This window comes from Triticum dicoccoides, chromosome 5B (assembly GCF_002162155.2).
Source record: "Triticum dicoccoides isolate Atlit2015 ecotype Zavitan chromosome 5B, WEW_v2.0, whole genome shotgun sequence".
Taxonomy (NCBI): Eukaryota; Viridiplantae; Streptophyta; class Magnoliopsida; order Poales; family Poaceae; genus Triticum; species Triticum dicoccoides.
Window position 1 is genome coordinate 714,634,299 of NC_041389.1, and position 16,168 is coordinate 714,650,466.

The 16,168-nt window shown below is 46.3% G+C and overlaps 1 protein-coding gene and 1 pseudogene across 1 annotated transcript in view; both read right to left on the minus strand.

Moving 5' to 3' along the window:
* Positions 1 to 1,223, minus strand: part of LOC119310709 (disease resistance protein PIK6-NP-like) — a 4,021-nt gene extending 2,798 nt beyond the window's left edge. The window contains exons 1-2 of the mRNA XM_037586361.1: positions 588 to 1,223; positions 397 to 503 (exon numbers count right to left, since the gene is read on the minus strand). Coding sequence (XP_037442258.1) covers positions 397 to 503; positions 588 to 1,223 — 743 coding nt within the window. The remainder of the gene's footprint in view (positions 1 to 396; positions 504 to 587) is intronic.
* A 7,644-nt stretch (positions 1,224 to 8,867) lies between these two features.
* LOC119310710 lies at positions 8,868 to 14,426 on the minus strand (annotated as a pseudogene).
* Positions 14,427 to 16,168: the final 1,742 nt, after the last annotated feature.

Sequence of the window (16,168 nt, forward strand, 5' to 3'; positions counted from 1 at the left end):
GTAAGTCCTCTTAGAGTTTTTAATAAAAACTGCATACGGATGTATGTAGACGTATTTTAAAGTGTAGATGCACTCATTTTGCTCCGTATGTAGTCTGCATTGTATCTCTAAAAAGACTTATATTTAGGAATGGAGAGAGTATATAGGATTAGGAGATACATTAAGTAAGCAGGGCGATGAAACTACAGCTATTGCCAATGATTCATGCTCCAGCTAGTTAATTGACAACATGCACATTACTTGTGTATACACGTCATGCGGTTTATTGCACATACTTGTCATGCCCACATTGCATACAGTATGCAATAATATTGCAGGAAATAGTGAACTTTTTTGCGAAAATAGTGACGATTATGCATGAGGCATTTTCTATGAAAAATCATATGTCAACATTACCTTTTATCTTGTAGCAATTCTCTTAGCTTGGAAATGGCTGCCGTTTCGTCCCAAATTTCAATATCTTTTGTGAATCCATCAGGAAAAGGCACTTTGTAGATTACATCCTTGATTATTTTTCTTATAATTGGCTTCTGCGAGACTGAAACAAAAGCCCAACAATCGAAATGCCTTTGAACCTTGCGATAGACCTCATTTGCTAATGTTGTCTTTCCCAATCCACCAAATCCAACGATAGACAATACTCTAGGTTGCCTGGTCGAGCTATTTTCTTCCTTCAACATCCACTTGACAAGATCATCTCTTGGACCCTCCACACCCACAAGGTGTGCTTCCTCAGCAAAGAGAGCACACAACCGAGGATCCACGGACTCATGCCCAGTCTTGCTACAAGAAGTCTCACTCAACTTGTAACTATCCTTGAGCTCTTTCACATGCTTGATGCGAGCCTTCAGCTTGTGGATCTGCTTGGCGATCCCACAGCGAGAATCTAGCATCTTAAGGAAGCGAGTGGTGTCATGGAAGAGCTTCTTGAAGCCGCCGCGACGCCCACGATTGCTGACACGGCGGATGAACTTGTCAATGCAATCCTCGGTATCATAGGCCAGCTCCCTGAGCAGCGATATCCACGCCTTAACCTGGACGCCTGGGTCGTCTAGCATCGTGTATTCTTGGAGCGCGGCATGCATGCTGGTCAACTCGGACTGGAGGGACATGATCTCACGGCGGACACCTCGCACGCGGCCGAACTTGCCGGCGACCAGGTCGGCGAGCTTGACCAGCAGGGGACCCAACACGCCAAGTGCAGCACTCACCACAGGTGCCATTGATGGCGTACCGCGTACGTGTAGCTATTCCTCTCTGCACGGCATCTCCCGTGGTTGTTGGTTGTGTGTTTGGGGGTAATGGAGAGAATAGCTTTGGACGAGTGTGCACGAAAATGAAGAGGACCAAGCAGGCAAGAGATTCCTTTGGCTGAGCTAACGAATAGCTAGCTATGTAGTGCTTGGTCCCTGTCAGATGAAGAGAGCCTCGCGCTATGCAGTGTAGTACTTAATACAGTACGCATTAGGTGGGCATTGTAAGCTCGCTAGCTGTGAGGTTTTGTTAACTCGCCTTAATAATCACGATGGGTCCACATGATCATATTTTGCGAGTACTCCCTTTGTCTTATAATATAGTATGATGTTTGCAACCAATATAGGAGTACATTTATTGTAATAACATTTTATATTATAACTACATCCATCCTGAATTTTGAAATGGATGTATATAGACACACTACCTCCGTTTTAAAATATAAGACTCTTTTGTAGGCTAGTCAGTCTCAAAATATAAGATGTTTTTATAGGATATATATTTTGAGACGGGATAGTAGCTAATTAGCATGTCCTATCTCTAAAGACACGGTTAAGCACAACTTGTCGGAGGCTTTGATCCTACTCTTACGTCTGTTTATGTTTAATATTTTATGGAGCCGGCCGGCCGGCCGGAAAGAGCCAGGAAACTCTGTATGTTTAATTTTTTATTTATGGAGCCGGCCGGCTGGAAAGAGCCAGGAAACTGTGTGTCACCTGCTGAGTAGTTGCAAGGCTCACCTAACCCGTAACGATCGATTGACGGCATGTGCAAAAGGAGGTAATTGGTGCTGCGAGTCTTAAGCGAATTAAATAAGAATAATCTCATGTCACGAGTAGCACAAATGAATGTAGCAAGTAGCAACTGAGGCCATGACCTGTTTCAGCTTCCGGTTTCCATCTTCTAGTCTTGAAGCGGAAGAGATAGTAGCACCAGACCTTTTTTAGTAATTCCAGGCAAGGTAGATAGCCAGCCACACATCATCCCAGATCGGTAGAACAAAAATGATACAACATGTGACTTTGAGAAGCATTTATTAGATATACTGACAAAAGGGAGGTATTTATTTATTTTTGAACTGAAAAGAGATGTAGTTAGTTAGAGCATCTCCAGCCGCGCCCCCAACAGCCCCCCCCCCTCCCTGCGAATTTTTAGCGCCGGTGGTTGAAAATCGCCCAGTCGCGCCCCCAGGACCTCATTTAGCGCCGGTTTGGCCCAAATCCAGAGCCGGCGATCCCGACCCGTACCCAAGCGCCCGGGTGTCGCCGGTAGAAGCGAAAAGGGGTGTGGGGCCACTCTGTCGGCGAGAGGAGGCCCTTTTCCCGCCGTTTCCTCCCGCTTCCCCCCTCGCCTTCCCTTTCATTCTCCATTCCTCCCGCCAAACTCCGCCTCCTCCCTTCCAAACCGGCTGCCATGCCGCCGAAGAAGTATGTGTTCCCCCGCGCCGCGACGGATACCACAGCCGCCGCCGTCGCCCAGCCGAAGCAGAGGAAGCAGAGGGCGCCGCCGTCCAAGCCCCCGGGCATGACCAACGCCGACTGGAAGGCAAAAGTGCAGCGCCGGGAGGTCGTCACCGCCGATAGGCGTAACAGGGCCAAGAAGGCCCGGGAGAGGGCGGTGCTCGTGGCGGCGGCGATAACGGAGCAGGAGGAGCGCTCGGCGGCCGAACAAGCCGAGGCGGCACGCGTGGGGATGATGAATTCACGCGGCAGCCACGGCCCGCACGCGGCCTGGAGCGAGCAAAGCGTCGTATCTCCGGTCGGCTTCTCGTCGTCGCCACACCCATGGAGCACGCCATCGCTGGGCTATGCCGACGGCGACGTCCACGGCGGTTTCAACCCTGACATCACCTTCCCCCATGGGCGCCCGGTCCAGCGCATGCCCTCGCCCGCGTTCGCCGGCGTGCAGTACCCACCATACATGTACTCGCCGCCGGACTATGCAGCCTCCCCGACGCCACCTCTCTGCCGCGGCCTCTACTCGCAAGCCTCCTCCTCGTCGCATCTTTGCGACGCCGACGCGACCGAGGCCGACATGGAAGACATCATCGCAGCTGGCTCGGCAGCCGCCGCCGCTTCCCCCGAGTTTACTACCCAAGACGGCTCGATTGATCTCGGCGACATGGACGGCGAGCTCGACTACGGCGAGGAAGAGCCGGAGGAGGAGAAGGAGGAGGAGGAAGAGGAGGAGCCGGCGCCGACGAGGAAAGGCAAGAAGAAGAAGAAGAAGAAGAAGAAAGGGGCAGCAAAGACCGGTGAGCCGCGCATCAAGTGGGCGACCAAGGAAGATGAGTGCCTCGCCGAAGTGTGGAAAGTCGTCTGCCCTGATCCGATCACCGGCACGAACTAGAACATCGACACGTATTGGTTTGGCGCCGGTTTGGCCCAAATCCAGAGCCGGCGATCCCGACCCGAACCCAAGCGCCCGGGTGTCGCCGGTAGAAGTGAAAAGGGGTGTGGGGCCACTCTGTCGGCGAGAGGAGACCCTTTTCCCGCCGTTTCCTCCCGCTTCCCCCCTCGCCTTCCCTTTCATTCTCCATTTCTCCCGCCAAACTCCGCCTCCTCCCTTCCAAACCGGCTGGTTGGCCCAAATCCAGAGCCGGTGGTCCCGACCCGAACCCAAGCGCTCGGGTGTCGCCGGTAGAAGCGAAAAGGGGTGTGGGGCCACTCTGTCGGCGAGAGGAGGCCCTTTTCCCGCCGTTTCCTCCCGCTTCCCCCCTCGCCTTCCCTTTCATTCTCCATTCCTCCCGCCAAACTCCGCCTCCTCCCTTCCAAACCGTCTGCCGTGCCGCCGAAGAAGTATGTGTTCCCCCGCGCCGCGACGGATACAACAGCCGCCGCCGTCGCCCAGCCGAAGCAGAGGAAGCAGAGGGCGCCGCCGTCCAAGCCCCCGGGCATGACCAACGCCGACTGGAAGGCAGAAGTGCAGCGCCGGGAGGTCGTCACCGCCGACAGGCGTAACAGGGCCAAGAAGGCCTGGGAGAGGGCGGTGCTCGTGGCGGCGGCGATGACGGAGCAGGAGGAGCGCTCGGCGGCCGAACAAGCCGAGGCGGCACGCGTGGGGATGATGAATTCACGCGGCAGCCACGGCCCGCACGCGGCCTGGAGCGAGCAAAGCGTCGTATCTCCGGTCGGCTTCTCGTCGTCGCCACACCCATGGAGCACGCCATCGACGGGCTATGCCGACGGCGACGTCCACAGCGGTTTCAACCCTAACATCACCTTCCCCCATGGGCGCCGGTCCAGCGCATGCCTTCGCCCGCGTTCACCGGCGTGCAGTACCTACCATACATGTACTCGCCGCCGGACTATGTAGCCTCCCCGACGCCACCTCTCCGCCGCGGCCTCTACTCGCAAGCCTCCTCCTCGTCGCATCTTTGCGACGCCGACGCGACGGAGGCCGACATGGAAGACATCATCGCAGCTGGCTCGGCAGCCGCCGCCGCTTCCCCCGGGTTTACTACCCAAGACGGCTCGATTGATCTCAGCGACATGGACGGTGAGCTCGACTACGGCGAGGAAGAGCCGGAGGAGGAGAAGGAGGAGGAGGAAGAGGAGGAGCCGGCGCCGACGAGGAAAGGCAAGAAGAAGAAGAAGAAGAAGAAAGGGGCAGCAAAGACCGGTGAGCCGCGCATCAAGTGGGAGACCAAGGAAGATGAGTGCCTCGCTGAAGTGTGGAAAGTCGTCTGCCCTGATCCGATCACCGGCACGAACTAGAACATCGACACGTATTGGTACCGCGTCAAGGCTGAGTTCGACGAGCGCAAGCTCGTCGACCCCTACTTCAAAGGCGTCCACATGCAGGGGGTGTCGAAGGCGATGGCGAACCATTGGGGGCTCATCCAAACGGCGTGCAACAAATGGCATGGGATCGTCGAGGAGGTCGCGGCTTGCCCGGAGAGCGGCACCAACGTCGAGGATCAGGTACAGCACACCGCCCTCTCCCTATTCCTCTCTCCGTGCGCGCGCCCGCGCCGACTGATGCTCGCTCTTTGGCGCAGTTGCTGCGCATGTTCGCCATGTACCGCGACGACAACAACGATCAAGAGTTCAAGTACCTCCATGTCTTCAAACGGATCGACAAGTGCGAGAAGTGGGCGGATATCCGGTGCACCCTTGCCAAGGCCAAGGAGACGTACAAGCCGGACGCGCCGACACCGGGCGCGGCCGACGGGCGCCCGGACGGCAACAAAGGGGCCAAGAAGGCGAAACACGCCGAGTCGGCTGCCGCATGCGTGCAAGAGTCCATCAGCATTGCCTCGCCGACGCCAAGACCAGGGCCGCCCAGCAAAAAGAGAAAACTGAGGCGCGGTGGGCTGCTTTGATGACAAACAGCGCCGTCAAACTCAAGTTGCTCCGGACCAACATCGCCGCGAAGTTCAAAGCTCAAGACGCCAAGAAGAGGAACAATGACCTGGCTTTCTTGATGGGCGGCACTGACATGCTCCAGAGCGGCGACGAGAAGCTCAAGGCGTGGTTCCTGGCGGAGCGCGGCCTCATCCTGAACCAGATACCGGTGACTCCAACGCCGACGCCAACGCCGCCAACCACCCCGACTGATGATGCCTCCGCGACGCCCAGCAGCACAGAAGCCGCGCCGACTAGTCCAGAAGCCGCGCCGACTCCTCCCAGCCCGCGCACGCCGACATCGACGCCGGAGGGCGACCTCGATGTTTGATGCATTCCTTTCGCGTCCTTCTTTTTTTTGTGCGCCAAACTATTGCCTATCCTTTCATTTGATCGCCGAACTGTGGCAGTGATAGTCGAACTATTGCGATGATTGCCGGATTATGACCCTTTTTTGGAGCGGGAACGATCAAATTTGAATATGAGGCGTGTGGTTGGGCCTTGACGGGCGGCACGAGGGGGCGTGGCTGGGGCTTTGGTCGCCCCCATGGTCTAAAAATCGCCGGGTGGACGCCCGAAAAGGCGCTAGCCTATGCGCTGGGGGGCCGAACGAGTGGAGATAATCTTAGAAAGAGAAAATAATGGGGATGCTTGCTCTTTTCCTTGACAGGCAGACGGTTGCTGCGAGGGTTGGGCTCACTGGCCGAGCAGAGGAAACAAAGTAGTAAAGCAGAGCCGCAGAGGAGAATAAACAGAGTAGTAGTAAAACTGTACATGTGCCTTTTTTTTTGAGTAACTGCTTACTAGCGACTACATGAGTTATAAATAACTCCAACCAACTACTCCATCTACAAGGCCACTATGGAATATACATTTTGCATTTATACAAGGCCACCAACAATAATCGAGGCAAAATTAATGATATTTTTTCATACTAGCAACCTGTTTAATACTAGATGCATGCATGTTGTCATAATGACAGTCAGCTACTTCCTCTGCTTAGTTTTCTTGCATGCATGTGGGGTATTAATGATCCCAATAAACAAAAAGAAAAGCTGACTTACAAAATAGTCATTAAATTTTACATTGGTATTTGTAATTTGAGTTTGTGGCCTTATATATACATATATAGAGAGTATCAAGTGTAACATCTAAATCACGGTCGCTGAATTTGGTCAGAGTACAGCCCAGCTTGGCAACAAGATGCAAGGAAACTGCAACTCCACTATGCACATGCTCCACCGCACAGCACATTCGTACTCGATCCGGCACACAACTAATGAGCGTCGCTCGCTCTCTACTACAACAAGTTTGATGCCTTATCGTAGTAGCACCATTTTTTTGGAACGAAGACGCTAAAAGCGTCCGGCTTTAAATTAATAAAGCCCACAGGCACCAGGTTCAACAAGTTACAACTTAGCGAAAGCAAAAGGAAACGTTCGGTCCACGACCGCCATCCAAACGAAACTGAAGGTTCATCGCGAAGGCAAACATTACAACCAACCATAACATCCAACGCTGAAGACCTAGGTAACATAGATCTCCCTCTTAAAGACTCCAAAAGCTTCAACGACTCGGCGGATCTTGTCTTGCCATCACCTGTATAGTCTTGATGCGCGTCATGGCCTCCGACATGCGCTCAGCATCTCGCTCCTTCTCCAACAGAGTCCACGTCTGTAAAAAGAGATGGCATTTGAAGATCACGTCCGCGGGAGGCGGCGGCCCGGCGTGGCCGGCGATCTGGATGCGGTGGTGCCGGCGGCTCGCTGATCTGCCGGTGCTCCAGGGTTCTGCATGGTGGTGCTGGTGGTGACGACGGCCCATGCACGAGAGTTGGATCCCTTCGAACTGATCTGGGTGAAAACTTGTCTTCAGTGTCTGCTAAGGCTAGCGGTGGCGGCGCTATCTGCGTCGTTCCCTTCTTGAAGGCATCGCCGTGGAGAAGTTTAAGGCCACTCTCTGCTACCTCTGGGGGAAACCCTAGATCGGATGACGGCGGCGCTCTGGTGTCGTTCCTCCCTTGGGGGCGTCATTCTTGAAGGTACACACGTGATCGAGGGACCAGAGGACGGATTCTTTGGTGGAGCGGTGTTTCATCCTACACACTGATGGCGACGGATCTTGACAGTGTGGCGCGGTGCAGATTCGGAGTTCGCTGTGGGAGGATGGATTCGCGCAGGAGGACGACGCTGTCGGGCGTCATGGTGGCGTCGATGGTAGAGAGACCTGACATGGTACATGCAACAGTACAGCTCTGAAGATGGATTGGTGGCAGATGGCTGCGACGGCCTCATACCCGGCAGGCGTCCTGGTTGAGGAGTGCGTCGGATTGGTAGGTGCCCCATACCCGACAGGCGTCTTGGTTGGGACCTCAGGTCTTAGATGTTTAGGTTTGGCTGCGATGTCTGTTCGGTATTAGGCCCAGACTATCTGCGCCCCTTCATCAATTGGATAGGTGTAGCGACAACTGTTGCTTAGACGGTGGCTTTAGTCTTGCTATTGTATGGCTTTGTAAGGTCTTGTGAGAATAATTAATAAAGTGGCCGTATGCATCGAGCAGATGCAGAGGCCGGGGATCATCCTCCTTTTCTAAAAAAAAATCTTTAGTTTCATTTATGGTATGATGCAGCAGCAATCATGCTTTCAGGACATGTAAACCTGGTCATTCCCAACATCATTTTACATACATATAAAAGCAGAAGCAACGACAGCCATTCAACTTGCTCATGCACACAAATACCTAGCAACAAGTAAGCAAGCAAGCTAGAATCAACAATACATTTCCATCACCAGGAAGTATTCAACAGAAATAATTCAGAATACAAATAGAGATTACGTACAAGAGTGAACAAACGAAACAAAATGCAAGTTTTTCAGAGAAAATACAATCCATTGTATCCCAATTCAAACAATTCTTGGGTCTAAATCACCAAAGGTAAAACACAGAGACAATAAAACGAAGCCACCCTCTTTCTGCCGATGACCTGTTTCAGCTTCGGATTTCCATCTTCTAGTCTTGACTCTTGAAGCGCAAGAGATAGCAGCACCAAATCTTTTTCAGTATGACTATAATTCCCGGCAAGGTTGCTATAGCCAGGCACACATCATCCTGGATCGGTAAAATGAAAATGGTGCTAGAATATGTGAATTTGACAAGCATTTAGCAGGTATTGACAAAAGAGATGTAGTCAATTTGAAGGAGAAAAGAATGTGCGAGATTTTTAGTACCTCTTTCAGTTGAGTAGCATTTCATCCCGATGGGCCATTTTAATTGCCCTCCTCGTTGCTCTTTTCCTCGTCACTATCAGCATCATAGATCTTGTTATGCCTACTGGATGTGTAATTAAATTTTGGACGGTTGGGATGGGCACGTGCTTCTTTCTTGATCACGGCTGCTGCTGCATCGCATTCCTGATGTGTGGCACCACGCTTCCAAGTCCTTATTTCTATTTCTTTGAGACACGATAGATGCTCGAAGCCTAAATAAAACCCCTGAGTATTCATCACTGCCGCATCGCCTGACAGAAGATGCTTCTCAAGCTTTGGCATAGCTCCTTTTGTGAACGTTACATATGCCCCATCCAAACTAAAGATGTCAAAACTCTTCAGACATGGAAATCCAATTACGGTCAGCTTTCCTTTTACTCCTGTCTTCAAGCTCAAGCTTAGAATAACTAAGGATGGGAGCTCACCAAGAGTGTGCAGATCCTGCCCCCTTACTTCATTTAAAGTCATGTCTATGTGAGCAAGACTTTTGAGTCCTGGAGTAATCCACCTTGGAATGTTCGACAATAAGAGTTCACCAGACATATAAAATATTTGAAGGAAAGATGGCGGAGGGGACCAAAAGTCAATGAAGTTGATGAAGCCTTTTGTTCCATTTATATGAAGGAACTGGAGTTTGCAGCTGCTAAACTTGCATAGTAAGGATAGAAGCACCTCATAATGCCTCTTATACCCGTCTCCAAAATCCAACCATAAACGAAGTTCGTTCAGTCTGGTTAGGTTCCCAAGCTCCTCCACTGCATCCACTGAACTCCTGGTAATATCAAAAGTTGAGATCACCCGTAAGCTGCTCATATTTCCAATCCCATTAGGTACCTTGCAATGATACCCCCTAGTGATTAGATATTGCAGTTTCGTAAGGCGCTCAATTCCAGCTGGCAACACTTCCGTCTGTCTTTCCCTAGGATCTAGGGTTAGTACACCATCTAGCACCATAGTTCTTCGTGGTTGCTTTGATTTGTCTGCACTGCCCAGACTGAGATACTTTAGTTGGAATAATTTGTCCATATTGTCCATGTCATACTCTTCCAAATCCCAGCAATCCTCAAAGTCCAATACACGCAAAGCTTCAAATTCAGCAAGACAAGGGAAGTGTTTCAGGCAACTTGATGATGTTACCGTTAGAGATCGAACATGGCTGAGATCTTCATTTGCCAATGCAGATACAGCCTCCTGGTCAATGTGCTGAACTGATAGTCGCCGGATAAAACCATGGTGGTTTGTCAAACTTGTTTGGCTTCCACCCACTATGGTGACGAAATTATCTTCAATTGATTTTGAAATAATAATTTCAAGCATCATGTCATGGACTCTGCAGGCATTAACCTTACCATCATCCCCAATGTCCACTGCTTGGACCATGCTTTTATTGATAAGCTCATAAAAGTATTTCTCGGCAACTTCTTGTTGGCTTTGTCCACGCTCTTCTGAGATAAAGCCTTCTGATATCCATCGCCTCACAAGCCTATTTCTGTCAATCACATAATCCTCAGGGAATACACTTAAATATAACAAACATGTCTTCAGATGAGGTTGAAGATCATTATAGCTAAGAGATAGTATGCTACTCATTCCCTCTAGACTCTGATTATTTTCCAGTGCAGAACCAATTGACCTTTTAACCTTTTCCCACTCCTCTTTCATAGCTGGTCTGTTTGCCAACAAACCAGATATACTGATAATAGCTAATGGCAGGCCTCCACACCTTTTCAGAATTTCATTCGAAACTTCATTTAGCACATTGGGACAACAATCATCAGAGCCAAATATTCTTTTTAAAAAACAAACTTCTCGAGTTAACATCACTTAGGGGTTTCATTTCAAACATGCGGTCATCAGTACTCAGACAACATGCCTTTGCTACATCAATGATGCGTGTAGTTGCTATAATTCTGCTAGAACAATTATTCTCAGGGAGAGCACACTTGATAATGTTCCATGCATCTGTAGACCATACATCATCAATGAAGACGAGATACCTACAAAATTAGTAGATGACATCAACTAAATATTTTCAGAAAATTCTACTTGAAAACTCAAGCATGCCATGAGACTCCTACATTGTACTCCCTCCGTCCCAAAATTCTTGTCTTGAATTGATCAGATACGAATGTATCTAAGACTAAGATGTGACTAGATACATCCATATGTAGACAAATCTAAGACAAGAATTTTGGGACGGAGGGAGTATATGCTTAGTGTACGAAACTGGAGTAATTAATAAGTGTGTCACGACTATTGCTTATTAGTTCATATAGATTTTATTGTATGTCTTCAATAAAATTTTAGTTATTGAACATGGCTCAAGTTCAACGCATACATATTTATTTGCTTGTGCATGTATTCTATTTAAGAGCTGGATAGAATATTTCGAGTAGTTTGAGTACTTGTGTAAGCATGAAGTGACAAAGTGAACAATAGAGGCCAAAGGAACTACGATAACTGTTATCCATTAGAAATTTCCTAATGAGTGTGGATTTTTGGCTCACGGAGCCAGAAATTTTAACAATGCAAAAACCACATTTTGAAGTTCCAATAAATTCAGAAAAAATAGATGTGTACACAGTGGCTGAGCTAGACAGGAAATGCTGCAGGGGCGAAAGGCAAATACAACATCTTGAGGGGGCCAAACACTATACTTTTTCTAATTAGGCACTTTTAAATATTTTTTCTTCAGAGATTTTGTCAAGGTTGGGGGGCCATGGCCCCTGTAGAAGTACATGTAGCTCCGCCAGTGTGTGTACATAAGGATGTTTTCTATAAGTGTGTAAATTTTTATGATGTTGTTATGGGAGCACACAGAAAAATCATGAACTTGTATAGTGAATGTTACATGTGCTAAAGTTACATGATTTTTTTTTGTAGCTCACATCATAACGTATTTAATCATGTTACCTTGCACACTTGTAGACAACATCCAAATGTACATGTGTAGTTTTTCTAGAATTTTTTGAAATTCCATATTTTGATTTTGAATATTTTAAATTTAGGGCTCCAAGCAGCTCAAGCTCTATTAACAATTTCTCTGAATGTTATGATCTTACAAACATTTCATATGTTGCCCTTCTTTTAGTAGGGTACACAAAAAGATATTGATGTGGTTGGTAAGGATGCTTGGAGTAGTGTAAACCGGCCTCGCTATTGTGCATTGCTTTTCTTTCTGTGAAAATATACACACATTTTGTCATATATCATATATTTTCTATATCTAAATAACTAGCTCTCACTACTAGATTTCTCCACGTCACCTCAATTATTATTAATAGCCATCTAATCAAATTGGTGTGACATGATCAAGTCACACATGCAGGCACAAGTTATTCCTCCGCATTAATCTATCAATGCCACGTCATCACGCCATGCATGTTCTTTTTTCCGGAGGAATCAAGTCATGCTTGTTAGTTACAAGTAAATATTTTTGCATTCGTTTTGTGTGATCATGGAGGGTATATTTGTTGGATGCTTGGAAGAGAAAAAACATGTTTGATTTTTGTTAAAAGATAGTTCACATTAAGTTCAATTCAAAAGTTTTCTCTTTACATACATCCTTTTATAACATACTTGGTAAATTTTACTATTTGTAAAATGTAAACTGAGGACCTCTTACATTTGTTTTTACAACATTCTAGTTGTTTTTTAGTACTATTCATCACCCAGGGTGTAGAATAAGTTATTCTTCATCCAAGGTAATCTTACGATCGTTTCATAAATAAATTACATCTAGAATACTAATAGTTACATTCGTATCGATTCACTACGTAAAATTTGGCATAAAAACAGAAATATAGATCATAAGACCAGAAAAATTGCATTTTATGTATATTTTACACTATATTTTTATGTTTGTAATTTTACGTAACATAAAATAGTTTTTATGGTGATTACATTTTTTGTTACATTCTCTTATTACGTATGAAATAAGACAAAATTTACAAAACGCAAAATTACGGCGCATTGATGCTAAAATAGAGGGGGTGAAGAATAACTATTCCTCACCCAGGGTGATGAATAGTCAATCCCTAAAAAGTACTAAAAATGTATAAAATAATATATATATATATATATATATATATATATACGTACGTATAAAATAATATACTAAAAATGTAAAGTGAGGACTTTATATTTATTTTCATCTATTCTGAAAATACTTTCATATATGTACATATAAAACAATATACTAAAAATAGTACATACCACCTAAAAATAGAATATATACTACCCAAATATTCTTATGTACTACTCTCTCTGTCCCATAATGTAAGACGTTTTTTGACACTAGTATAGTGATAAAAAAATGTCTTACATTATGGGATGGAGGGAGTACATACTACACGTACATACTCTCGATTTTGACAGATACTACCTGCAACATACAAATCTCACATGAGGGTAACTAGCACTTGTGATAGAAAACATTTGTTCTAAAACGTAGTCATGCAAGATTACTCATTGGGATACTTCCAAATAAAAAATAATGTAATATAAATGCTTTTACATGAAAATATAAGCTTTCGAGAATATTTTGAATTCCTATAAGTTCTGCGTGTGATAAATATATAAATATTATTAATGTTTTTTATGTCCAAGTGACACAAGAAAATACCTAAGTCGTGCATGTGCATGAGTTGATGACTAGGATTTAATAAAAAATGAATGAAATATGGGAACCAAGCATCACACATGTTGCAAGGAAAAAAATAAGGGTAATCATTACCTTTTATCTTGTAGTAGTTCCCTTAGCTTTGCAATGAACTTGCTTGCATCCCAATCGCTGGTATCTTTTGTGGATCCATGTCCGCGTGACACTTGAGAGATCACATCCTTGATAATTTTCTTTATATCTGGCTTTTGTGAGACAGATACAAAAGCTGTACACCGAAAATCTGCTTGAATCTTTCGATAAACCTCATTCGCCAGTGTTGTCTTTCCCAATCCACCAAACCCAACAATAGACAACACCTTGCAACATTTGGAGTTGTTTCCCTCTTCTACCATCCAGTTGGCAAGATCATTTCTTGGACCTTCCAGGCCCACAATGTGTGCCTTCTCAGCAAAGACCGCTTGAAGCCGGGGATCCACAGCTAGATGGCCAGTGGTGCTAGAGGGAGCATCATTGAACTTGTAGCTGTCCTTGAGCTCTTGCACTTTCTTGATGCGAGTCTTCAGGTCATCAATTTGGTTGGCAATTCCGCGGCGAGACACAAGTGTTTTCAGTTGGCGAGCGGTCTTGCGGAAGAACTCCTTGAAGCCGCCATGGTATTGGTTGTTGCCAAGCTGGTGGATGAACTTGTCGAAGACATCCTCGGTATCATAGGCCAATTCCCTCACCAATGATATCCATGCCTTCACTTGGACATCTGGATCTTCTATCATTGCATATTTAGTAAGCGCAGCATGCATACAAGTAAGCTCAGATTTGAGGGAGCGGATCTCATGGCGGACCCCTTTCAGACGGCCACACTCATTGGAGAGCAAGGTGCCGAGCTTCACCAACAGAGGACCCGACGCTCCAAGTGAAGCGCTCACCACAGGTGTCATCGGTGCTCTCTAGCTATTCCTAGTCTATTCGCTCCATCTCTCGTAGTTGTTGTTTGGGTGTTTGGAGTGGAGAGAAGAACTGGGACAAGTGCAGCAGGAAAACGAAGAAGCAACTAATTTTCTCGGGCTGGATGACGATGGCTATGCAATGGCCTGGAGGAAATGAACTTCCTCCTCTAAGGACAGCTGATGATGCCGGCATGTGCAGCGCGTGAGGTAAAGTATGATTAGGTGCAACCGTATTAAAACAAGCATGTCAGGTTTCCGACAGGGAGTAGTATTCTACTCCCTCCTTTTCAGTTTACAAGTCCTACGCGTATCCTAGGTTGCCAATTTTATCACCCTAATATAAACTATATAACACAAAAATTATACCTTTTAAAAATAGAACATCTGAAATTTATATTGATATATTTTTTGTAATATATGACTTGTATTAAGTTGATCAAATTGACGATTTAGAAGTACGTGCACGCCCTGTAAACTGAGAGAGAGGGAGTAGTTCCCGTTTATAGGCACCAAAGGAATCTTTAACCCATGAGCACCAGAGAACGAGGACGACCATGCGACAATTGTTCTTTGGTTCACATACCAATGGATGGCACATGAGTGCTCACGCGCTAGCATGTGCACGGCACAAAGTTTTCTAGAGCAGCTCATGTCTGAGTCCGACTGGAAGAGCTTTGGATTCTCAATTCACGTTAGTAAAACTAGCACATATGCCCGTGCGTTGCAACGGGAAAAATTGATGTTTTGTGCAAGCATAATATCTCACAGCACCGGATTCACTATGAAGAACATGCTGCAACGCAGCATCCTTCTACAAAATGAACATAAAAAATACGTTGCACTTTAGCAGTGTTCATATTTTCTTTGTTGGGCATAATCTCCCGCTGTTTTCATCTAAGTATAATCCTTTTTAATGGCATTTAAGTATAATTATTTTGTTAATTACCATGGCGTCCTTACCCGTTTTAGTCAGAAATCAAATCCTTACTTTTCTAATTTAATAGCTCCAACACATTGAAGCCTACAAATCCTTCCTTTTAAATTTTAATTATCCTACCTTTTTGCCTCAAATCCTTCATGTATTAAGATCACAATCTTTCTTTTAGTTATTCCGCCGGTTTATCCATAACCCTTTCTTTAATTAGGCACATCCGTTTAAATATTCTATTTAAGCCCATAATCCTCCTTTATTAGCTCATTTGCTTAATTAGCTCGTCCTAAACATGATGACTACCACTTGTATATTTAGAGCGAGTTAGAATTAGTAAATGTGAAAGGCGGATAGGCCGTTGGTTGTTACATCGAAGAGCTACACAGGAGGTCCTGTGTTTAATTCCAACAATCTTGATTTATTTTGATCCAATTATTTTTCATGGTCTCTATGAAAGCCCATAAAAGGCCCATCCGCATACAAGTACCTGGGCCAGATGGCTTAGCTTGTGCAAACCGAACGAAAAGGACTAAACCAAACCAAGAATACCTATTCCCTTTAATAGTAGGTATAGATAAAACGAAAGCAGGAAGAAGCAAACTATGACGGCCATTTCTACTTCTTCTTATGTGCTGGGCGCCAATATCAACCTCATTTCATAGGGAGTATCAATTGATAAGACTCGAACGCCAGATTCGCCAAAGAGACGGTTGCGTTGTGTACACTAAGTTAGTCTCTCTCTTACGTTTGTGTTGCAAGTTATCCGGAAATAACTGGAGAGAATAACTAGAAGGGACAAGCA